The sequence below is a fragment of the Thunnus thynnus genome, chromosome 12, assembly GCF_963924715.1.
Source record: "Thunnus thynnus chromosome 12, fThuThy2.1, whole genome shotgun sequence".
Taxonomy (NCBI): Eukaryota; Metazoa; Chordata; class Actinopteri; order Scombriformes; family Scombridae; genus Thunnus; species Thunnus thynnus.
This window is the reverse complement of record NC_089528.1, coordinates 25,077,209-25,103,943: the sequence shown is the minus strand read 5'-3', so window position 1 is coordinate 25,103,943 and position 26,735 is coordinate 25,077,209. Positions and strand designations below refer to the sequence as shown.

The 26,735-nt window shown below is 37.5% G+C and overlaps 2 protein-coding genes across 5 annotated transcripts in view; both read right to left on the bottom strand.

The window, feature by feature from the left end:
- Positions 1-24,339, bottom strand: part of LOC137194560 (CD48 antigen-like) — a 72,652-nt gene extending 48,313 nt beyond the window's left edge. The window contains exons 1-2 of one of the 3 annotated variants that reach the window (XM_067606569.1): positions 23,825-24,339; positions 12,540-12,848 (exon numbers count right to left, since the gene is read on the bottom strand). In XM_067606569.1, the coding sequence (XP_067462670.1) occupies positions 12,540-12,848; positions 23,825-23,882 (367 nt within the window). In that variant the 5' untranslated portion in view covers positions 23,883-24,339. Of the gene's footprint in view, positions 1-3,314; positions 3,389-12,539; positions 12,849-15,182; positions 15,298-23,824 lie in introns of those variants that run through there. The other 2 variants (XM_067606570.1, XM_067606571.1) reach the window with 2 other exon arrangements.
- LOC137194559 (ATP-sensitive inward rectifier potassium channel 10) overlaps positions 18,499-26,735 on the bottom strand; it is a 33,344-nt gene continuing 25,107 nt past the window's right edge. For both annotated transcript variants that reach the window (XM_067606558.1, XM_067606559.1), the window contains one exon: positions 18,499-18,524. The gene's annotated coding sequence lies outside the window, so the exon portion shown is untranslated. The remainder of the gene's footprint in view (positions 18,525-26,735) is intronic.

The following is a 26,735-nucleotide window of genomic DNA, read 5'->3' as shown; positions in this document are numbered from 1 at the left end:
TCACCAGATCTCAACCAAACTGAACACCTATGGGAGATTTTGGACTGATGTGTTCGACAACGCTTTCCACCACCACCATCAAAACACCAAATAAGGGAATATCTTTTTGAAGAATGGTGTTCATCCCTCCAGAATAATTCCAAAAAAAACCTTAAAAAAGGTCGTCAAAAATGTACTGAGAAAAAATGGAAGTGAACGCTTGACTTCCTCAAGTGATTTTAACAGATTTTCTGTGAGACTAAATGCTGCTCTACATTTCAGCAGCTCTTTTCTCACACTAACAAATGTAATCTGTAAGCACAAAATAGAACCTGTTCACCTAACGTGGTGACCAGTAACCACACACACACACACACACACACACACGGACGTACATGTTACAAGGAAAGTGAGTTTAAGTTTGTGCTTTATCCTAAACCTCTGTGATGATATTGAGCCCTTTTTATGTCATTTTTTCAATAACCATAATTTATTGTGGTTCTCTCATTAATTTGTGTAATCTCACTCTGCATTTTAAAGTTGTGTCTCTACATCTTGTCCATATTCATACCCTTTTTGTAAATACAGTTGTAAAGTCTGTAAAAAGAATTTGGGGATTGTCTCATTGTTTGTTTTAATATATCAGGACTCCTAGGAAATCAGGATTGATACTTAATTGATTTAAAACAGTACGATGTGACTGTTTTTGCCTGGTTCCAGACGTCTGAATCACTGCCCACATCTCTAGTTTATTTAGCGATTGAAAATCAAACCAAAGACATTCAGTCTATCAGGTTCAGGCTGATTCCAGTATTATTTTAGTTTTTTTGTTGTTGTTTTGTTAATTTTACTACTTTAAGGCCAGTAACAAAGGCTTTGAAACTGCATTTAGATTCTCTATGTTAATTTACAGAAAACACAATTAAGATAAAAATAAATTAAAGGGGACATATTATGCTTTTCCTTATTTTCAGTCATATATATTATATCACAATGTCAGATGGTCATGTTAAAATTGGCCAATGTGTCAAATAATGAGGGAAACATATGTAAAAGTTATCTGTGTGTAAAAAGCATCGGCTTCAGACTGCTCTGAACACTCAGTTTCAAAGGGTTTTTTCTATTTTCAGCCCGAGCTCATGTCAGCTTGTGACAGATTTCTTTATATGGTCATCTGCTAGATGCACAGCGCAAGTTCACTACTCTGCTCTGGGGGTGGTCACGCTGAGCCATGACTCCATTACAAGGCACAGCAAAGTAAAATAAGTAGTTTACCTGTTAGAGGTGTGCTGTCTGCAGCTCTCCACCAAATATCATCACTGTGGCTGTTTCTGTTTGTACTATTCCTCTCTGCGTTATTTTTAACTGATTCGCTGAACAAATAGCTCCAAATATCTCCATATGTTGTTGTTTCGACCGGTTTTTAGCACTGCTAACAAAGCTCTGCTACTTTAGTGAGGAACACGTTTCACTTCCTGTAAATTCTTCACAATAAAAGTCTCCTGGTTTTTAATCATTTAAAAGCTTTTAATTGGAGGCAGGTTTGTATCATTGACTGTATATAAATATGGCAGCCTGGTCGCCAGAATAAAACATTGGCACTGTACGTTTCTGCAAACCACAGAAACGTTGAATATCTACATTTCAACACATGAAATACGCAGCATATTAACATAGCAAATTGACATTTCAACAACACGTATCATATGAAAATGTCAACAAAACGTATTATATCAACATGTCCAAAACACGTATCATCTCAACATTTCTAGTGACATGTGATCTATATGAGTTGATCTTTCCTATATAGGAGCATGAGGGGCAGGTGGATGGTTAGTTAATTTCTTGGCAGCAAGCTGGAAATTAGCAGAGAACATGGTTCGAGAACACATCGAAACCGAAACCAATGTTCATTTCCCATTTCAACCGACAAAAGCAGTCGTTTTTAGCAAGATGTCAGGACATTTGCAGCCGTTTTTCTGGTGGGAAAACCGTCTTTTTTTAGTGAGACATTGGCCGTTTTTATTTTATTTTTTATTTTTATTTTCCCTAACCCAAACCAAGTGGTCTTTGTGCCTAAACCTAACCAGACCTTAACCACAGCGTTGTCACACCATAAAACATCATTATTCAATGGGTAGAAATGTTAATATGCTACGTTTGTAGAAATGTTGATACGATATGTAATTTACGTGGTGAAACGTATATATTCAACGTTTCTGTGGTTTGCAGAAACGTTCAATGCCGGTTTCTTCTGGCGACTGGGTTGAATATGGACATCATGACAGATCCGCAAACATGAAGCCAAGACATCTCGATCGCCCCCTAGTGGCTGGCTGCAGTATAGGTCATAAGTCCCACCCCCTCCATGTTAGCGGATGGGACATGAGCCAAACTAAAAAATCAAAGTACACATCAAATAAATTTTTCTCAAAGATGGTGTCTATCATTTTAGGTAGTTCTTATCACACTGCTGTTTGTCCAGGTGCTCATTTTTCTGATAAGTTTGTTTTTAAATAGTTATTTGACAATATAGAAAGGGAGTCTGACGTCATGATTGACAGCTGTGACAGCTGCTCTCAAACCTCCATCGGGCGGTGGAAAGGCTGAGTGGGCTTGTTCCGCGGGCCTTCATCCCGCCGCCCAACTCTACTGCACAGACTCTGGCTCAGAATGACATCACACAAGCAAGATGGCAGCTCCCGCAAGGACATATTTTGGCTTCACTTTTGCATTGCAGTAGGAAGTGGAGACGCGCCATCCATATTTATATATAGTCAATGGTTTGCATTGGCGGTAAAGCTACACAACTCTGATGCATAAAACTGGCCAATCAGAACAGAGAGGGCTCATCAGGAGGGGGCCTTAAAGAGAGACATACTGAAGGAAAACCAGAAAATAAAGAGTGCGTGCCTCTACCATAATACTCCATATTCATTACTTTAATAACACCAAAAGGTTTTAGTTTTTTTAAAACTGTCTGTCTGGATATATTCGGGTCTTTTACAAGAATGAAGAATTCTAGTTTAATGTGTTGTATTCTAATTTCTCTGGTTCTGAAGAATATTTTATCATTGATTATTATAATTCTTTTCATTTACATCAACCAGAAAGTTAACAAGCTGCATTTTTTGAACCATGGATAGGGATGAAGTAGTAAATGACAACATCTAAAAAAGTTCAAATTTTCAGTGAACACATGATTCAGTTTTATAGTATATTGTGTCAGTAACATCTAAATCAAAAACAAGTTCTAATAGTGCCTCACTACAACAACCAGACTTTGAAAACAAAGTCAACCAGCAACAGAAAATATTTAAAGAAAAATGTTTTACCTTGTGTTTCCCATGAACACAGCACACAAACAGCAAAGAGAAGAACGACGAGAGCCATTGTGCATATGAGTGAAAGAGGAAGTGGTAACACTATTTGTGAACTGTGCCAGGTAACTTCTCTTCTCGGAAGTCTCTGTACAAGCCACAGATCTCACGGAACAGTTTTTATTGAAACTCTCACTACTGAAGAAATAGTCCCATTTTTCAGATAATTTTTGGAATATTTGATTACCACAAATAAAATCAGCCTCTTACCAACACACTCATCATAAAAAACCTAAAATAATACACTACTGAAAAAACTGAAATGAAATATGGCCTCTAATCTCATAATCAAGTTTATTAAGTCATTTTTTAGAGAGAACGGTCTCATTTGAAAATATGTTTTCAACAGATCTATCTGCACTTTAAACAGCGTTAACACCCCTGAGCTTAATGTCAATTAGAGAACGCTTAAAAATACATGTTCCATATCATTTCCAACATATTCATATCCGTCGTCTTAACCATCATCATCACACATTTCCATCAGAACAAAATAATTATCAGTGACTCACAACATCACTTTCAATTCATATTCACACCTCTCAACACTCACTTCTGGTGTGATCATCTTACAACTCATTTTCCGCCGTAGTCTACTTACTCTTCATGTCCTTGACGTCTAGACTGAAAATTAAAAGGGGCTTGATAAAATGTCTGTTTTTTAATTTGACAATGTTAGTAACTCAAAAATCACATAAAAGTACAGATGTTTCCCACCTCAACAGTTAAAGGAGAGACTCTTCAGTGTTTAACATGTGCAACTTAAAATAACCAGGTAGGCATTTACATCTCAGTGTAAATACCAACCTGAGATGTGCTGCCCTGCTGCCAACACAAAAAAACTAAAAGAATAAATGCACTGGGGTCAGCAGCACCTTGTCTTCTATAAGTCACTGTACGATCCACAGATCTCAATGTGAACAGTTTTTATTGAAACTGTCACTAGCAAAGGATGAGTATTACATATTTCAGATGTAATTTTAGCAATATTTGAGCAACACAAATTAATTCAGAATATTAATATATTTAGCATTGTGGACAAAACTGAAGAGCCAGAATCATCAGTAATTGAAGTCCTGCTAGGTACAGCAAGAGAGTCTGTCTGCAGGACTCTGGAGTACGCTTTTTTAAAGAGCACATTCAAAAACAATTGACGTTGACCAAAGTGCTTTACAGTGAGATTAAATTATGGGATTATTAAATTGATGATTACAATAAAATAAAAACACAGGAATGATCAAATAAAAACACAAACATAAATAAGAGGACATAAGAAAATGAACAAAAGCATTGAATATCTTGATAAAATCATAACACAAACAGCATTGCACAAACAACAAATAAAATACAAACAGATAAAAGCCAGAGTGTGGTCAGGCATTATTTCATGATTACAATTAAGAGGCTAAAGAAAAGAGACGGTTCTTTAGAGGAGTTTTAAAGATATCAATAGGGGGGGAAGACCTAATTGTTAGTGGCAAACTTTTTATAGTGATAATAATATGTTGTATGTTATATTTTGTGGGCATTTTGGTCTGAGAAACTGTAGCCAGACATCTCTTTTTAGGCAGCAGGTGGCTGTGTCATGATCTCGTTGATCTGAAGATTAATGAAATTATTATTGATCAATAAGGAGACAGAACTCACACAAAGCAAATCATTCCCCTGTCTCGCTATACAAAACTAAACTTTTTTATAGTCTTCAGAGACAAAGAAATGATCAATGATTGGTCAAATCATACAAACTTATGGATTACAGCCAATGGCACACAGCCATGAGATGTACATTTACATGCACATGTATGTTAGACAAGAGTCACATTTCCCGAAGACTCAAGAAACCAAGGGCCCCAAGCCAGATATGGCCCTTGTCCCCTTATGCCTGGGACACAGCCTGTTGACAGTCATATTGACATCATACCAGCAACATTACACCTTTCACCATAGTTTCAATGTCCATATCTGTACAATATGTCACAGACATGAAGTGACACCACTACTGCAGGTCAGCCTGCACGGTGCACACCGGGGCAGGGAGCCGCTCTGGCGGAGAACTCCAGCATGGAGAGTCGGTGACACACGGAGCTTCTTTTCTCGACTCCTGTTGCTTTCTGTGCATTGCTGAACAATAAATGTTATAATCTTCAATCTGTCTTTCCATCTTAATTTGAAATTGTTACTGTGATTGACAGCAAAGTCTAATTATGTAAAGTTAATCAAAACATAGTGCTTGGGATATAGAAATGATCATGATGAACAACAAAACTTTTAGAGAAATGAATGCAGCATAATTTATTCACCAGAGGTTGTAGCCTGGACTCAGTTTAATGGAGTTAATTCACATGTGTGATTGGGTTCATTTTACTATGAAAATTAAGTTCATCAAACTTATTTATAGGTTGGTACAAGTAACCTGTACTCATTTTAATTAAGTCCAATATCATGTGCAAGTGAGTTACCTTTACCAAGAAAATTAAGTTTATCTAACTAAGTAATATCGGTAGTATTAGTTAACTCAGCTTGATTTAGCTGGGTTCATGTTAAGTAATGTTGTGTTCATTCTACTTTAAAAAAAAAGCCTTGAAGTTGGCTCAATTCAAAAAGTCCAATGCAATCATTTATCTCACTTTTTATGTTAGGCAAGGCAAGTTTATTTGTATAGCACATTTCAACAACAAGGCAATTCAAATTGCTTTACATAGAGCACAAAAGGCATCAAGACAGAATTTAAAAAATAAATATAAAAGCAACACAAGGCAATGTAAAAAGACATTTAAATACAATTAAAAACTGTTGAAAACAGATAAAACAGGAGTATAAAAGTTATAGTGCAGTGTAAGATATTAACCATCAAATTTGGTTTAATCAAAGGCAGTGGCAAACAGAAAAGTCTTCAGATGTGATTTAAAAGAACTGAGAGTTGCAGCAGATCTGCAGTTTCCTGGGAGTTTGCTCCAGATATGTGGAGCATAAAAACTGAACGCTGCTTCTCCACGTTTAGTTTTGACTCTGGGAACAGAAAGCAGACCTGTCCCAGACCACCTGAGATGTCTAGATGGTTCATAACGTAGCAGCAGATTAGAAATGTGTTTTGGCCCTAAACAATTCAGTACTTTATAAACCAACAGTAGTATTTTAAAATCAATTCTTTGACAAACAGGAAGCCAGGGTGAGGATCTGAGAAGTGGAGTTATATGATCCACTTTCTTGGTCTTAGTGAAGACGAGCAGCAGCGTTCTGAATCAGCTGCAGCTGTCTGATTGATTTTTTAGGGAGACCTGTAAAGACACTGTTACAGTAATCGAGTCTCCTGATGATAAATGCATGGACAAGTTTTTCCAAATCCTGCTGACACATAAGTCCTGTAATTCTTGATATATTCTTTAGTTGATAGTAGGCTGACTTTGTAATTGCGTCAGTCAATGTGGCTGTTGAAATTCAGGTCTGAGTCTATGACTACAACAAGATTTCCGGCTTGGTTTGTGGTTTTTAACATTATCGATTGAAGCTGAGTGCTGACTTTTAATCATTCTTCCTTGGCTCCAGAAACAATTACTTCCGTTTTGTCTTTGTTTAATTGAAGAAAATTCTGGCACATCCAATCATTCATTTGTTAAATGCACTTACTCAGTGCTTGTATTGGTCCATAGTCCCCTGGTGATATGGTTATGTAAATTTGTGTGTCATCTGCATAACTGTGGTAACATATTTTGTTGTTTTCCATAATCTGAGCCAGTGGGAGCATGTATATGTTGAACAGAAGAAGCCCCAGAATGGAGCCTTGGGGAACTCTGCATGTCAGTGTTTAGGTGTATGTCATTGAAGACCTTAATAAGAGCAGTCTCAGTGCTGTGGTGTGGTCGAAATCCTGACTGGAAGACATCAAAACGGTTGTTTAGTGCCATAAAGTTGTTCAGCTGTTGAAAAACAGCTTTTTCAATGATTTTACTTAAAAATGGGACGTTTGATACAGGCCTATAGTTGTTCATTAGTGAAGTGTCTAGATTGTTCTTTTTTAACAGTGGCTTGATGACAGCAGTTTTCAGGGCCTGTGGGAAGACACTTGAGAGAAGAGATGTGTTGACGATCTGTAGAAGATCTGAGGCCATGCAGTTTGAAACAATTTTGAAAAAGCCTGTAGGCAGAATATCTAGGCAGCAGGAGGCGGATTGTTGTATAATGTCCTCCAGGTTTTTATGGTTGATTGGATAAAATTGTGTCATACTACTCAAATTGTTTTTAAGTAGACACAGGGACAAAACATACCCTGTGCCTGATATGGAGGCACTGACTGCTTGTCTAAATTTCTGAATTTCGTCGGTGAAGGAGGCAAATTCATTGAAGGCCTTGATGGATAGAAGTTCAGGGGCTACTGACACAGGAGGGTTTGTTAGCTTGTCAACAGTAGCAAATAAGGCACATGTATTATTATTGTTTTTGGCAATGATGTCAGAGAAGAAGGACCACTTTGCATTTCTCAGTTCCAAATGATAAATGTGAAATCTCTCTTTATAGATGTCATAATGAACCTGGAGATTTGTTTTTTGCCACCTGTGTTCAGCTTTTAGACACTCTTTTCTTTTCTGACCAGCATGGCATTTCTCTATGGAGATCTTTTCTTACCAGAGACCACCTTCATCTTAGTAGGTGCAATGACATCAACAACATATGTAATTTTAGAACTGAAATTATCTTCAAGCTCATTAACTGAGACCCAAGAGAGGGTGGAGGTGTGGACGAGAAAGATTGAATAAATATTTCACTGGTGTTTTCAGTGATATACCATTATGTGATTTTTTCTGTTTGAACATTTGTGTGGGTGCACTCTCAAAGAAAACACAGGAATGATCAGAGAGAGCAACATCATTCACCACAACCTTAGAAATGTTCAGACCCTTGGAGATGATTAAGTCCAGAGTATGCCCCTTGTTGTGTGTGGGCTCCGTTACATGCTGAGTCAGTCCGTAGTTATCAAGAACATAACACAGTTCTTTAGTCCCTCTGTCCTGGGGGTTGTCAACATGGATGTTAAAATCCCCAACAATAACTACACAGTCAAAGTCAATACAGACAATAGACAGCCGTTCAGCAAAGTCATCAAAAAAGGTAGCACAGTATTTTGGTGGCCTGTAGATATTTAGAAATATAGCTCAAGAGGAGGAGTTCAACTGAAGAGCCACATATTCAAAAGAATAAAAATTTCCTTAAGACATCTGCTTGCACTGGAGGGAATCATTAAACAACAGCGGACACTGTAACTGTGATGAATGTGTCAAGACCGGCTGAGGACTTAAAGCCATTCGTGGGATTGGGGAGAAAAAATAGGAGTAGGGCAGGGTGTGAGTTTGGTCCCTGTAGTGACCAGCTCTTTTATCTGGTCAGTGAATTCAAAGAGGGGGGAGGAGGGGGAAAAGGTGATTGGAGAGTGAGAGAGAGGAGAGTGACCTGGATGGGGTGGAGGGGGGTTGGGGGGAGGGGGGGTGGGAAGGGGTGAATCCTCAAAGGTGGAAGTTGGTGAGGGGGGTGGAGACTCCTCCTCTCGACTCTGATGACTGTCAGGTTTAAAGCTCTCTTCAGACGGAGGCTGAGGCGGCTCTCTTTCAAGGTTTCTGCTGCATTGTTATGTCTTCTTCTTGTTTTGATTCCTCTTGTCTCTTGTCCTTGGCAGAGGGAACAGATGGATGACGCAGGAAGTAAAATAAGTTAGAGATGAGCAATTTTAATCCTGACTTGTTAAGGAAAATTCCATCTGCCATAAAAAGATGTCTGCAGTCCCAGAAAAAGTTGAAATTGTCAATAAAGTGCAGTGAATGGACGGTGCATGCAGTTTAGAGCCATGTGTTCAGTGCAAACAATCTGCTGAATCTTTGAACTCCTTTTCTGATTGGTGGTAGAGGACCATTGATAAACACCTCAACATTCAGAGAGCTGACTGTGTTCAACAGATCAATAACGTCTAGTTTCAGCACTTCAGACTGTTGTTTCAAACATCATTGATCCCTATGTGCAGTATGACGTTTTTCACATTTGGATGTGTAGCCATGATATGCAGGATTCTCTCAGTCATTTCAGAGACCATGTCTCTGCCTGTTACTCGTCCTCCTGTTTTCCCAGGAAATGATTTACTCGTAGGCTTTGCTCTAAGAGGGTTCCAGGGAGGACTACCACTTGTAGATTTATTACCCTGTTCACAGCCCTCCTATTTCTTGGTAGTCTTGGTGGTGCTAATTAGCCGTGTGTTAGCATGCTCTTGTCCACTGTTCTGAGTCCATGGTAAGGTGGTGTCCCTCCCACATAGTTCATTCACTTCCACGTTGACTTCTAACCTGGTTTCCAGCACTGCAATCTTCCGTAGAAGTTTATTGTAGTCATCCGTGGAGAAGGGAGGCATCTTGCTGCTAATTAGCTTTAGCTAAGTGCCACGTTTCCAGTCACTGCAGTACAGGCTTGTGCTGCTAGTAGGTATCACTCATGTAGTACTGAGGAGGTCATAAAAATGTTGAAATATAGCACTAGCCTACTATATCTAAAAAAATTAGTCCCAGTGATTTATAAGTATCCAGGAGCCGCTGCTCATAGTTTATTGCAGAAGAAAAGTAAGAATATCAGCAGAAAAATGCAAGCAGAGGAGATAGCGAGCAGAAAAGCGTATGCACTGTAAGAAATTAGATAGGAAAAGTTAGAGAAAGGCATTACTTTGTATCCAAATTATATAATACGTAATACAAATGAGTGTATCCAGATGACAGACAAATCTATATTTCATTGTCTCCTGACAACAAAAGGACTTCCAGCACCTCTGCTTCCTCACTTGATTGACAATAATGGATGATCCCTTAGATGTAGTTGTGGTAATGTAAAGTGATTCCTTATCAAAGTCACCAAATAGCCCTACTTTTATCCATAATGTTTCCTTTTGTGGTGCAGGACACATGCAGAATCCATTCCAACACCCAAAGGTATTTACATTAAAAATATGGTTTTTAGTTGTTGTGGAAACAGTCCATATTTCATTAGCAAAAGACTTGCAAGAGGGTCCAGCATGACCTGTGAGCAATGTGTTGCTTGAAGAATACTCTTCAGCTGAGCCGGACTTAGAATCCATCATGACAAACCATGATTTAGTCCTGTGAATACATTTTATCTGTGTTTTTCAGTTCAGGGAGGTGGTTGGACTTTGGAGCTTTGGTTGAGCATAAATGGTCTCTGGCAGGGTGGTGTTTTTAGTCTCAGTGGATCCTGTGGGTCCGGTTGGAAATCCTACCAAAGCATAGGTGGAGTTCAAAGGAAGACATAAAGCATTTTCTGTGGTATTCCGATTAGGTCTTTGGGCTGGATTGATGTCCTAGAAATAAATCAGACGACTGTGTTAGAAAAATGTTTTCCATTTTTACTTTGCTTGACATACTCAGTACAGTATATATTCAAACCTGCAAAACATTTAAACACAAGAAAGCAGCACAAACAGTGACATCTGCATGTGGCAGGTTCAGTAAGGACAAATCAGGTCATAACTGTTGAATTATTCACAATGTGAAATTCTGTTACTCAGTTATGTAAAAAAAAAAAAAACAACAACACTGTGGCACTCACCTGAGGAATGGCATATATTGTAATTTCACAGGTCTTCTTTCTTTTCTGTTTGTCTGTCATAGAAAAACATTGTTGATTTGATAAATAATAATAATAATAATAATAATAATAATAATAATAATAATAATAATAATAATAATAAAGGCTATCATGATTGAGGTTAGCAAAGGTTGATTCAGAAAGCAAAACATCTTGTAAAATTCAAGATGGACAGATTTTGGCAGAAAACGAAAATAAAAACTGTAAATGCTCATTGAGATCAAATACAAAATATGATGTTTACATATTTTCACTTCAACATGTAGTTTAAGTGAAAATGACTTTTTTCGTTCTAAAGAGAACTCAAGAAACATCTTGTTCTGAAGTTCACTGTAGTGGGAGGGGCTTATGTCTTTTTGGTGAAATTTTTTGTAGCAGTTTGGACAAAACTTGATTTGCATTTACACAAGAGAAATTAATTAATTGGTTACTAGCTTCACCATTATTATTACTGATTGATAGATATTAAGTCAATTTATGCATAGGTTGCCATGACAGGAAAGGTCTTGGAACCACCCAGTAACGCATTTGTTGTCGATCCAAAGAGAATTCAAGAAACCTCTTTTACCAATTAAATAGGTCTATGTTTCAGAAGAAAAATATAAATATTTTAATTTCAGTTGGACTTTAATCATTCTGATGGCGTTTTTTTTATTCATATATAAGAGGTTTGTGGGTGTGGTAGATATTCTCTGCCACAATACTGGAATTCAGTTCAACTCTTTTGCTGAAATTTACATTGGGACTTACATAAAGTGAAAAGGCCAAAGCAAATACAAAGAGCAACGACCAAACAGCCGACTATGATCCCGATCCAGCTGCCTACTGTTAGGCTCCCATTAGGAACTGTAAATAAACAAAAAGAAAATAGATCAGAAATGTTGACATATTTCAAGATTGCAGTTTAAATTTCATAATAATTTCTGGGAGGCAGATCAGAAATAATCTCTCTGTCTGAGTTAAACCTCAAAGACTTTTGGACCACCAACCCTCTAAAAGTCAATGGATTCAATAAATAACTTTTTAGCTACAAATATTTTTCTGAGCTGTAAGAAAATGTTAATATGTTGACCCCCGCAGTATTTGGTAATAAATCTTTATGGATGAAGGTGATTTGCACTGCATGACAAGCAGTGTGTGTAAACTGTGTTATTGTCAGTTAGCTGTTATGTCTTTCAGTCTCACCAGTATTTAGAGGGCAGAAATCCTTAATCTCCCTCAAAACCTTGGTCCAGTTGACCTGGTTGCTATGGTTACAGATGATGTAGTCATTCAAAAGGTAGATATGGAGAGTGGTACCAGAGGTTGTGACCTCTGATTGCTCTCCTCCCTCCTGATAGCAGCTTTGGGTGTCACATCCAAAAGTGCTGTTGATGTGAGAGCGCTCTGTACTGCAGCTCACAGTGAGGTTACAGGACTCTGTGCTGTTAGACACAGAGTCCACTGACAGCTGGCCTGGAGACACTAGATCTAGGGGGAAAATAGATGTGAAGGGTTATAAAACAGGGTACTACTGTGTATCAACATTTGAAATCTAAAGAAACCTACCTTGAATTATGACCTTGTATTCAGCTAGATGTTGGTTGCTGTCCCCGGTTATGAGTGCAGTGTAATCTCCACTGTCGCTTTGTTGCACATTCTTCAACAGCAAAGAGTGACTTTGTAGAGAAACCTCAGCCCTTCCTACATAGCTGGGAAGTATTCTTGTTCTTTTATCATGAAATAATCTTACTATATTGTGAGTATTATTGACTGTCCACTTAAATTCACTGTCTTCTACTAGAACAACAGGTTTCTTAACATCCAGATGTAAATCCTTCCCTTTCTGCACAAACACAGTTGTCACATCACTGGACCCTGTAAGAAGAACAGAAATCAAAAATCACTTGTATGCTTTTTCAGTCACCACTATTTTTTTTCACTAAGTGCTCATTAAAAAAAGTGAGATGAATGTTGCTTTCCCTTGCCTTTACTCCCTGAACACTGAGTAATGTTTGTAAATTTAGATTAATGGACTGTCTATGTAATGATGATTCTTGGTATATTTGGCATTGTTTTTTTGTTTGTTTGTTTTTTGTTTTGGTTTTGTGTGTGTGTGTGTGTGTGTGTGTGTGTGTGTGTGTGTGTGTGTGTATGTGTGTGTGTGACTTCGAGTAGGGCTGTCCCCTGAATGAGGAGCCTATGATTTGAACCTTATGTTGACTGTCAATGCATTTAAAGTTTTCTTCCACTGCATCATTGTACACAGAGACATCATTTGAGGTAAACTCATCATAACTAATTACACATATTTGAAGGTGGGAAGATAAAGGGAGGGACTGTTCATTTAAAATATCAATACTAACTACATATCAACAGTACATACATACTCCCCCTTCACAAAATACAGATACTTCCTCTTCCATGTGCTGCTGCTACATCGTGACTATAATCATCATGCAGCAATCTGCTGTCTAAATAGAGATCAGTCTGGCTACAGTTACTCAGACGAAAATCACAATAAGCAATAATAATTAATAATAATTTAGCATAATTTAGCATAATTTTGTTATAATTGTCACCTGGTAATGAAACTGTTGCCAGTTGGGATATTTGCAATTTGTAAAATCTCTGCTATAACACTGTAAATGTATTCAAACAAGTGAGTGTTTCTCAGGAAAAAAGAGTTTTATAGGTTCAACAAAGAGTGAGAAGACAGAAGCTACAGTTCTTCCAACAATAAAGTGGTTTTATGACGAGCTCTTCACTGCAGATTTAAATATATAAATATATACATATAGATGTATGGATGGTATGTGGCTGCTTGTATTGATATGGACACTAATCTTTGTCATGGTTAGCAATATGTAATCAATTATAACCCAAGACAAACAGAGGAAGACACACAAGTCTGCATCATTTTAGCACATGTCAAACAATACAAACAAATGTTTCAAGAACTTAAAAAAGGCCGTCAAAAATGTACTGAGAAAAAAGGAAGTGAACGTTTGACTTCCTCAAGTGATTTTAACAGGTGTTATATGGAAATAAATGCTTCTCTACATTTCAGCAGCTCTTTTCTCACACTAACAAATGTAATCTGTAAGCACAAAATAGTACCTGTTCACCTAATGTGGTGACCAAAAAATGCTCTGACACACACGCACACAGACATACATGTTATAAGGAAAGTTCGCACTTTGTCCTAAAGCTCCGTGATGATATTAAGCCATTTTTATGTCATTTCAATAATCATAATTTATTGTGGTTCTCTCATTAATTTGTCTAATCTTTCTCTGCATTTTAAGGTTGTGTCTCTACATCTTGTCCATATTCATACCCTTTTTGTAAATACAGTTGTAAAGTCTGTAAAAAAGAAGTGTTTCATAGTTTGTTTTAATATATCAGGACTCCTAGGAAAGCAGGATTGACACTTAATTGATTTAAAAGAATACAATGTGACTGCTTTTGACTGATTCCTGGTTTTATTTTAGTTTTGGGGTTTTTTTCACTTTACTATTTTAAGGCCTTTCACATAAATTAATAAATAAAGTTGTGTATTTCCCCAAAATAATTGTATTCCTGGCAGTGTAGCAAAGGCTTTGAAACTACATTCAGATTCTCATGTTGCAAAACACAATTTATAGAAAACATAATTAAGATAAAAATAAATTAAAGATAAATCAGTCTAACAGTGCAGTTGTTGACAGGAAATATACTGAATTTCAAAAGCTCCATAAGTGTTATCTGCTCAAACGGTTGAAAGATTTACTGAAAGTGAAAGCAGAAAATAAAGAGCACATGCCTCCACCATAATACTCTGTTTGTTACTTTAATAACACAAAAAGATTTTTTTTTGTTTTTTTTTTTTATCTCTGTCTGTATATATTCAGGCTTTGTACAAGAATGAATAATACAAATTCTAGTTTAATGTATTGTTGTATTCTAATTTCTCTTGTATTGAAGAATATATAATAATCATTAATTATTATAATTTTTCTTATTTATGTCAACAAATTTTTGAACCATGGATATGAATGAAGTAATAAATGACAACATCCAAAAAAGTTCAAAATTTTCAGTGAGCACATGGCTCAGTTGTATAGTATATTGTGTCAATAATGTCTAATTCAAAAACAAGTTCTAATAGTGCCTCACTACAACAACCAGACTTTGAAAACAAGGTCAACCAACAACAGAAAAATGTTTTACCTTGTGTTTCCCGTGGATACACCAAACAAACAGTGAAGAGAAGTACGACGAGAGACATTGTGTATGAAGTGCCGCATGAGGAAGTGGTTATACTATTTGTGCTCAGGTTGCTATTTGTGCTCAGTAGAAACCTGGCCTTGGGGAAGTCTGTACAATCCAGTAGTTTCACTGAACAGTTTTTATTGAAGAAGAAATATTCCCATTTCTCAGATGTAATTTTACGAATATTTGATCACCACAAATGAAATCACTATATACCTATATGAGTCTGAGATGTGCTGCCTTCCTGCCAACACATTCATCATGAAAACCTTAAAGAATACACTACTGAAAAACTGAAATTAAATATGGCCTTGTTGTGGAAATTGTCTGAAAACACTAAACAAATATATGAAATAATACACAAAGCACTGCTGGGTTGAAGATTAAAAAAATATTATTGTAGAATAAGGAGACAGAACACACAAAATTTTGCATCAGTTCATCTGTCTCACTATACATATCCAAACTGACCTTTGTACAGTCTTCAGAGACAAAGAAATGATCATCGATTGGTTAAATCATACCAACTTATGGATAAAAGCCAATGGCAAACAGCCATGACAGACATTCACATGCACATGTATGTTAACTAGGAGCCACATCACCCAAAGACATCACCTGTTCACTGCAAGACACAGAATGGTACCTTATTTGAGCCTAAGCCAGGATGGAGAGAGAGGAGTGTGGGCCTCCTAAGGCACATTCCTTCTCGCAGGAACATGCACACATTAGCAAAGGAGAGAAGTAATGATTATCCTTACACAATGAATTAAAATGATAAGACAATCCTTTAGTCTTTGATTACCTTTACAGCCTCTTATGTCATAATCAACTTTATTAAATCATGTTTTTAGAGAGAACAGTCACATCTAAAAATATGTTTTCAACAGATCTCTCTATCTGCATTTTAGACAGTGTTAACACCCAAGAGCTTAATGTTAATTAGAGAACGGTTAAAAACACATCTGACACCCAAACCTGCTATCAGAACGCAGGAGAGCAATCAGAGGTAGCGACCTCTGGTTCTTCTCTCCGCGTGTCAGAGTCTGCTCTCCCCCTCACCTGTTGCTGTGGGAATTATCCAATCATTCAGTCTCACTCTCTGCTCTGCCACACCCCTCATTAGTTAAACCACTTTCACCTGGCGCTCCCACCTGCTCATCATCTCCAATCAAGCCAGTATATAAGCTGCCTTGGCCCACTCCTTCTTTGTCAGATTGTCTATGCTACGTCGTCTTGTCTTCATCTCTGGACTGGGTTACTTCCTGGTTCCTGATCAGCTTGTCTCTGACCATCGTTCCTCGTCTCTGCCTTCCAGCAGTATGCCTGCCCCCCCCCCCCTCTGCACACTGCTGCTTCCCCCCAGAGCTCTGGACTAGAGACTGTTCTTGTACAGTGTTACGTCTTTCCCTCTTCGTCACCGATCTAGCCTGCCTAAGAACTGTTGGACTGTTGCCAGTGCTGTGGTTTGTCTGCCTTGGGAGTGGAAGATCGGGGTTCGATTCCTGGTGGAGCCATACTCATCAGAACTGTGTTTCTCTGACTGTGCTACTATTGTCTTGACATTGTGTGGAATAAAGACTGTAAAATTTATACCGGTGTAATTTGTGCTGCAATTGGGTCCATTCTATACCCGTTACACCGTGTCTACCTATTGAATGACTCCATTATCTGTAACCATAGCAACCAGGTGAGCTGGACCAAAGTGGCCTCTCTGCTCTCCAACTGCTGGTGAGAATTAGACAATGTACAATAAATACGTTCTGAATATGACTAAACTACACTGTTGGGCCTCATGGATGAAATAAAATCGAAATGTGAAGTGTGTGATGTGTTAACTGAAATGTTACTTAAGTAAACTACTGTGATGTTTTTATAGACCTCATTTACAGGTTTACAACTTTGCAAGAGGGATCATACATGTGCTGCATAAAATTACAGGAACATACTGTATTGAGACATAATGCATGTCAATACAAATACCCTGTAAACATTAATAACACAGTATCTCACTTTTGAAGGTTAGAACACTCAATTGTTTTGTTTTTTTATGGCAAATATTCTATTAAGTGTCTTTCTGTCTGTGTTAGTGACAGTCTACTGTTGTAGTTGTTGCTTCCATGAAGTACAGTACATGTGTGACAGACCTTGATTTGTTTGAATTAGAACAAAATTAAACACAAAAAGCAAAAATAAAGAATCAATCAACACAGTTTGTTAAATACTATGATTGTGCTGCCATAAAACTCAACTGTACTCAACAATATATTTGTAAGATAAAATTATGTGGACCATTTTTTAAGTCCAAAAATTTGTCAACATTAAAGACACAAAATGCTTTCCGGATACAGTATTTGGATTAATTTATTACATCCAGTATGTTGTGCTGTATTGTCAGTACTGTAATGAAATAACTTTTGTTGTGTTGCAGGTTTGGAGAGTCTCTTTGCTGGTATCTCTGTGTGTCTGGTGAAGACCGTTGCTGCTGTTTCTGTCATTCACCGGCTTTCTCTCTCTCTGAGAAAACTTTCCACTGCTGTCTGATGCTCACTCGTGCTCTCAGCTCGCTCGCCCTCTTTCTCTTGTCTTTTTGAAAATGAGTCAGGTAACCCACTGCAAAGCCTCACTTTTAACATTATCAAAGGAAGAGAGATGTCGTCCCCTCCTCTCTCTCATGGCAGGGTTGTACAGCTCTGATCATGACCTGTAGTTGCAGAGCACAGGAGCTCCGCCCTGCCGCTGCAGAGAGCAGAGCTTGATCACTTGTTTATTCAGAGGCACCAAATTAGTCCCCAGACATACACCTGCCAAGTATGGAGTCAATCGAATGAAGGGTTTGAGAGATACACAAAGGACATACAGACAGAGATTCCTTCCTTTAGTAGATAGATGTTGCCTTGTCTTGTGCAGGACACATACATAATCCATTCCAAAACCCAAAGGTATTTACATTAGTTTCTGAGGAAACAGTCCATGTTTCATTAGGCTTGCAAGAGGATCCAGCATGACCTCTGAGTAATGTGTTTGAAGACTACTCTGGCTGAGCCAGACTTAGAATACATCATGAGACACCGTGATTAAGTCCTGTGAATACACATTATTGGTGTTTTTCAGTTCAGGATGATGGGTGGACTTTGGAGCTTTGTTAACTTGAGCATAAATGGTCTCTGGCAGGGTGGTAGTCTCAGTGGATCCTGTGGGTCTAGTTGGAAATTCTACCAAAGCATAGGTGGACTGTGGAGAAAGACCTGAAGCATCTTCTGTGGCATTCTGATTAGGTCTTTGGGCTGGATTGATGTTCTAGAAATAAAACAAACGACCGTGTTAGAAAAATGTTTTCCATTTTTGCTTTGCTTCACATACTCAGTACAGTATATATTCAAACCTGCTGTTCAATAAGAACTCGAACAGCAGGTTTGGACTGGTGGGTCGTGGTACATCTGGAAATAATTCAGTTCAAATGAAGACATTTAAACACAAGAAAGCAGCACAAACAGTGCTGTCTTCAGAGACATCTGCATGTGGCAGGTTCAGTGGGAGCAAGCAGCAGCACCAGTACAGCAGACTGGGTGAAGCAGCTGTTATAGCAGAGAGATGGAGGTCGTTTAGATAGACTGCCAAGTCATTAGGATAAAGTGTTCGGTTTGCATGGTTATAAGCTGACCAGTGCATTAGGAAGGCTGCATTTCTTTCCCACTTGAACTTACAAGGTTTTTGATTTTTTAAAACATTTCACCTGTTTCTGAAAATCAGATCTTAACTGTTAAATTATTCACAATGTGAAATTCTGTTCCTCAGTTTGACAAGCAAAGTTGGAAGAGTTATGAAAAAAAAAAAAAGCAACACTGTGGCACTTACCTGATGAACGTCACGTGTAATTTTGCAGGTCTTTTTTCTTTTCTGTTGGCCTGTCATGAAAAACATTGTTGATTTGCTTAATAATAATAATAATAATAATTCATCTTTTACCAAGCAGTTCTATATTTCCAAAGTAAAATATACATATTTTAATTTCAGTTGGACATTAAAGGTGCAATATATGACATTCAGCCCCACTAGATGTTGCACTATAGCACCAGCATCATTTACTCAATAAAATTGGAAAAAAATAAGGAAGCACCCCTGCGCTCAGAAAACTCAGATCAAACTGTCAAACTAGGCAGTGCTGATCAAATATGGATCAAGATTCTGTTACTTTATTGTTTATTTCTCACCTCAAATGTTTTCAGAAACATATTTTAGTGTACTGTTTAGCTGTAATTAGAGAAACTTTGGGACCCCGCCACCATGTTGAAAATGGACGCGAAGGACAGGGAGGGACTCACACAGAAGGAGTGTGGCTTTATTCTCTAATCAGGACATCATTACTCCACTATATCTTTACATAGCAAATAGTTGTTTGCTGACATCTAGTAGGGCTGAATGTTGTATATTGTAACTTTAATCATTCTGATTGCATTGTTTAATTATACAGGAGAGGTTTGTGGGTGTGGTGGGTATTATCTGCTACAATGCTTAAATTCATATACAAACATCCAGGAAGATTTCAATTACATTATTACTCTTGTGAAATATACACTTGGACTTACATATGATGGAAAGGCCACAAATAAGAAAGCAAAGGAAAACTGCGATCCCGATCCCGAAGGCAATTGTTTGGCCCAGATTAGAAACTGTAAATAAACAAAAAAAAGAATTGATCAGTATATTCATAACTTTTTAGAACTTTTTAGCTACAAATTACACTCAAAATGCTATTATGAGATAGTAAAATTTGTTCCCACTTAATTTGTACACATGAGATACAATTAATTCCCACGATTTGGTTAATTTGTGCACACGAGATAAGTGTATATACAGAGAGCCAGCACAATAGACCAGCCTTTCTCCACGTAGCATGAAGCGCAGTGCACCTGCTTTCAACTATCAGGTGTCAGACTGTGGCTGCCCACTGCTCCTAAATAGTTAGAATGGGTTTATAGTATAACAATACAATAGAATGGGTAAGGATAGGATGCAGACTATAAATTCCCGATGTATAAAATGTACTTGGAAAATGATTCTAACAGGATGATGAATAGATTTCTATCAAGATTCAACAATCACTAAATAGTACAAGACTTTCTGATAAACATTCCCCGTCAGGTTGGTAAATGTGAACACAGAGTTGGAACATCGAATCACAGCCGAGACAAATGGTTTGTGACTTCACATCAGGTGAACCCTTTGGAAGAAGTACGGAGACCTTTTACTCAGACCCGGTGCCATGAGGTGTCTTAAGGTGTATGAGGTGTATTTTTTGTTAAAGCTTTGTGTTTCTATAGAAAAACAGCAAAAACAACAAAATGTGGCTCAGCTGTTGTTTCAGAACAATGAACAGTGATATTTGTGAGGGTGTGTGCACCACACCACGCGCCTCCCCCGGCTTATTTGACAGAGAATCATCCATAAATCAAAAAAATGTTTAGCGCTCTGCTCTGATTAAGAAATGAATCTTTGATTTTGAAACAGTAGCCTTATATTGTTGTTATGCCTTTCTGAGGCTGTTGCATGGTTAAATCAATGTTTTATGAAAAAAATGCCCCCTTGCATTTATTAACAGCCTCCTCAGTCACTTCATCCTAGCACTGGGCCTGTTTTTACTCAAAAAGTAGCAATACCAAGATATAAAAAAGGAGGTGCACTGCACTTCCTGAAAGGCTGGTCAGTTGTGCTGACTCTCTATACACATTTCTCTCGTTGGCACAAATTAACCAACATTTGGGAATGAATTGTATCTTGAGCACTCAATGTAGTAAAATATAGCCTCGATTATTTTTTTTTCCCTCTATGGCCCTTCCAGGGCTCCTTAACAAATTTAACTTTTTCTGACTAGTAAGAAATAATGTGTTGACCCCCGCAGTATTTGGTAATAAATCTTTATGAATGAGGGTGATTCGCACTGCATGACAAGCAGTGTGTGTAAACTGTGCATTATTGTCAGTTAGCTGTTATGTCTTTCAGTCTCACCAGCATTTAGAGGGCAGAAATCCCAAATCTTCTTCATGTCTTCCTCCCAGCTGACCTTGTTGCTATGGTTACAGATGATGGAGTCATTCAGCAAGTAGACATGGAGAGAAGAGCCAGAGGTTGAGACCTCTGATTGCTCTCCTTCCATCTGATCGCAGGTTTGGGTGTCACATCTAAAAGTGCTGCTGATGTCAGGGTCCTGTGTACTGCAGGTCACAGTGAGGTTACAAGACTCTGTGCTGTTAGACACAGAGTCCACTGACAGGTTAACTGGAGACACTGGATCTGGAAAGAACATTTGTGTGAAGGGTTTTGGAAATTAGAGTATTATTGTGTCAACATTTCCAAATTATAATGAAAAAATGATAAGAAACTTACTTTGGACTATGACCTTGTATTCAGCTATGATTCGGTCTCTTTCACTAGTCACTAGTGCAACATAACGTCCACTGTCGGCCTGTTGTAGATTCTTTAATAGCAAAGAGTGATTTTGATCAGAAAACTCAGCCCTTCCTGAGTACCTTTTAAAGATAAATATTTTATCATATGATAATTTTACTACAGAGTAACTGGTATTGAATTTCCAAAAGAAATCTTCCTCCTCAGTGAGCTTAACATATTCCTTGACTTCCAGAAGTACATCATCTCCCTGCTTCACAAACACAGGAGTCACAGCTGTGGACCCTAAAAGAACATATAAAAAAGACACACTGTTAAGATCCCAATAAATAATTTTATTCTCTTTTTTGAGGCAATGTTTCGATCTGTAAGATCTTCTTCAGGCATTGATTACTATTCCTATTCTATTTAAACTCTTTTTAATGCACAAATTGAAGGACCTGGCCATATTACATTTCACTATGATTGTACCTTATATGATTTCATGTGGAAAATAAACTTGATTGATTTATTGTATGCAAAGAATACTGAAGAGACCACTTGGGGGCTTCGTGGTTCGCCAGGTTCATTAATGTACCAGAGTCAGACAGTTAGCATGTTGGCTTGTGGATATTATTCCTGCTCCCTGCAGAAATCACTGCTGCAGTTTGGTTGATAGTTAGACAACTTTTAGTGCCTGTTAGTGAGAGTATTGCATATTGATTTAAATACTTCTATCATCTCCAGTTCATTTCTTATTTCTGCTACTGTCATGTCACACAATTATCACAGTAAGTAGTAAAATGAAAACACACTTGGTATAAAAATGATCGTACTTTAACTGTTCCAACACACAACACACTCCTACACTGTTGTGGGTTGAAAGATGTCCAATGCTTTAATATTCAAAAACCCCAAAACTCAAAAGTTCAATACATTTAGAGGTCAGATCCCATGTACATCGAGGCCAGACAACACTCAAACTTCCTGGCACTCTTCTCTAGTCCTCACCTCTCACAGTGGTTTAGCAATAATATAGCACAATGTAGTTGGCTGTGAAAGCTACAACACCACAAATCTGATCAGACAAGTCCAATTAAAACAGGACATGTAGTTGACTAACACGATTTCCGTTGTAGATTCAAATGTATGCTTGACCAATCTGTGTGTGTGTGTGTGTGTGTATTCGTCATGTTAGCATACAAACATTGAATGAAGGGTTTCTGGAACTAAAGATGGTGAAGAAATGCACTGAGGAAAAGAGGGAGGTGAACTAGCAGCTGCTGGGTAACGTTTACGGAGGAACTTCATAGGCGATTCTTGCTTTGCACTTTTCATTTATTGCCTATTTTTTACAACCTAACTTTGTGGAAAGCACTTTTGCATCACAGTAGGAAGTGGAGACACGTCCTCCATATTTATATACAGTCAATGGTTTGCATTTGCGGTAAAGTTACACAACTCTGATACGTAAATCTGGCCATCAGAACAGTGTGGGCTCAAACAGTGTTTGACAGTACAAGAGAGAAACAAGAGAAACGGTGTATACTGAGGGGCTGCATAAAGGGCCAGTATAAGATAAATAAGGAGTTTTTCAAGTGTGAATGATGCAAAGCTACTAAGAGCTAATTTAGAGCTGAAATTAGCATTATAGGTCATCGTTAAAGATAAATCAGTCTAACAGTGCAGATATTGAAAGGAAATATTCTGAATGTCAAAAGCTCCACAAACGGTATCTACTGTAATGGTTGAAAGATTTACTGAACATGAAAGCAGAAAATAAGAAGCACATATCTCCACCATAATGTATATGTTTGTTACTTTAATAACACAAAAAGGTTTCAAGGTTTCTTAAAATCTCTGTCTGGATATATTCGGGTGTTGTACAAGAATGAAGAATTCTAGTTTAATGTGTCGTATTCTAATTTCTCTGGTACTGAAGAATATTTTATCGTTGATTATTGTAATTTTTCTCATTTACATCAACCAGAACGTTAACAAACCTCATTTTTTGAACCATTGATAGGAATGGAGTAATAAATTACAACATCTGAAAAGAGTTAAAATTTTTCGTGAACACATGATTCAGTTTTATAGTATATTGTGTCAATAATGTCTGAATCAAAAACAAGTTCCAGTAGTGCCTCACTACAACAACCAGACTTTGAAAACAAAGTCAAACAACAGAAAATATTTAAAGAAAACTGTTTTACCTTGTGTTTCCCATGAATGCAGCACACCAAAAGCAAAGAGAAGTACGACAAGAGCCATTGTGCATATGAGCTGTATGAGGAAGTGATAACACTATTTGTGAACTGTGACCATGCTGAGTGGTAACTTGTCTTCTCGGAAGTCTCTGTATAATCCACAGATCTCACTGAACAGTTTTTTATTGAAACTCTTGCTACTGAAGAAATAGTCTGATTTTTCACATCATTTTTGGAATATTTGAGCACCACAAGTGAAATCAGCCTCCTGCCAACACACTCATCATACAAAAAAAACCTAAAAGAATACACTACTGAAAAAACTGAAATGAAATATGGCCTCTAATCTCATAATCAATTTTATTAAATCATGTGTTTAGAGAGAACGGTCTCATTTGAAAATATGTTTTCAATAGATCTCTCTATCTGCACTTTAAACAGCGTTAACACCCCTGAGCTTAATGTTAATTAGAGAACGGTTAAAAATACATGTTCCATATCATTTCCAACATATTCATATCGTCTTAACCATCATCATCACACATTTCCATCAGAACAAAATAATTATCAGTGACTTACAACATCACTTTCAGTTCCTATTCTCGCCTCTCAACACTCACTTCTGGTGTCATCATCTTACGACTCATTTTCCGCTGTAGACTATTTACTCTTCATGTCCTTGACGTCTAGATTGAAGATTAAAAGGGGCTTTGATAAAATGTCTGTTTTTAATTTGACAATGTTTGTAACTCAAAAAACACATAAAAGTACAGATGTTTCCCACCTCAACAGTTAAAGGAGAGACTCTTCAGTGTTTAACATGTGCAACTTAAAATAACCATGTTGGCATTTACACTGAGACGTAAATGCCAACCTGAGATGTGCTGCCAAGATAATAAAAAAAAGCCAGAGTGTGGTCAGGCATGTCTTCATGATGACAATTAAGAGGCTAAAGAAAAGAGACAGGTCTTCAGAGGGGTTTTAAAGATATCAGTGGAGGGGAAAGATCTAATTGTTAGTGGCAAATTCTTTACTGTAATAATAATAATAATATGTTGTATGTTATATGTTGTGGGCAATTTGGTCTGAGAAACTGTAGCCTGACTTATCTCTTTTTAGACAGCAGGTGGCTGCATGATGACTGTATTCGCAATGCAGCAGTACAAGGAAGAGGAAGCATCTGTATTTTGTGAGGGAGGAGTATGTATATACTGTTAATATTTAGTTAGTATTGATTCTGCTCTAGAAGGCACAACAGTCCATCACTTTATCTTCTCAAATTCAAATATCTGTAATTAGATATGATGAGTTCACCTCAAATATTTTTCATGTAAACATGATGCAGTGGGAAAAACTTGCACTGACAAGTCAGAGGCTCCAAGTAGGACAGCCGTACTCAAAATCACACACACATAACTGTGTTTATGCAGAAGGGGAAGGATTTATGTCTGGATGTTAAGAAACCTGTCGTTCTAGTAGGAGACATTGAATTACATGGACAGTCAATAACAGTCACAATGTAGTAAGATTATTTCCTACTAAAAGAGCAAGAATATTTGGCCATTATGTGGGTAGGACGGAGGTTTCTGTACAAAATCACTCTTTGCTTTTGAAAAATGTTCAACAAGCATACAGTGGAGATTACACTGCACACATAACTACCAATGTGTAGCTGAATACAAGGTCGTAATTAAAAGTAGGTTTCACTAGTTTTCAAATGATGATACACAGTAGTACTCTCATAATCCTTTACACACACACATTTCCCCCCCTAGATCCAGTGTCTCCAGTCCAGCTGTCAGTGGACTTTGTGTCTAACAGCACAGAGTCCTGTAACCTCTGTTGGGCCTCATGGATGAAATCAAATCGAAATGTGAAGATAGTTATTTAACTGAAATGTTACTTTAGTAAACTATTGTGAAGTTTTTATAGACCTCATTTACAGGTTTACAACTTTGCCCTATAGGGATCATACATGTGCCGCACAAAATTACAGGAACATATTGTATTGAGATATAATGCATGTCAATACAAATACCCTGTAAACATACAGTATCTCACTTTTGAAGGTTAGAATATTTGATTCTTGTGTTGTGTTCATTTAACTTGCACACCATAAAGTCTTAATGACATGTGCATGGGACTTAATTAATAGAAATGTTTACAAAGTACTAAATAAAATGAGTACAAGTGACAAGTGTCAGCAGTGTGGAGTGTTTGTTTGGTTTTTTTTGTGGCAAATATTCTATTAAGTGTCTTTCTATCTGTGTTAGTGACAGTCTACTGTTGTTGTAGTTGTTGCTTCCATGAAGTACAGTACATGTGTGAAAGAATGTAGTGATTAGATGGAAAAAGCAAAAATAAAGATATAATATAAATACTTACTGTATAACAACAATATATTTGTAAGATAAAATTATGTGGACCATTTTTCAAGTCCAAAAAGTTGTCAACATTAAAAAAGAGTGTTTTCCAAATACATTATTTTGGGTAACTTATTACATCCAGTATGTTGTATGTTGTGCTGTATTGTCAGTACTGTAATGAAATAACTGTTTTGTTGTGTTGCAGGTTCAGAGAGTCTCTCTGTTGGTATCTCTGTGTGTCTGGTGAAAACAGTCGTGTTTTCTGTCGGTCTGGTCGTCATGGTGTCTGCCGTCATCAGTGTCCACCTGATGGAGAAGCTCAAGAAGCAAAAAATGAAGAGACGTTTCTACACCAACCAATCTGTCATGCACATTCTTATCAAGCAGTGCAGCGGACAACACTGCACATGTGTGGGAATGCGATGTGTCCCCCCCCCAGGGTCTTGGGGGCTCTGGAGGTATTTGCTACCACTGAGTGAGATCCTGAACAGGTCTGTTATAGAGCTGATGCATATAGACAGACAACTGTTTACACACATATTTAAAGCCAA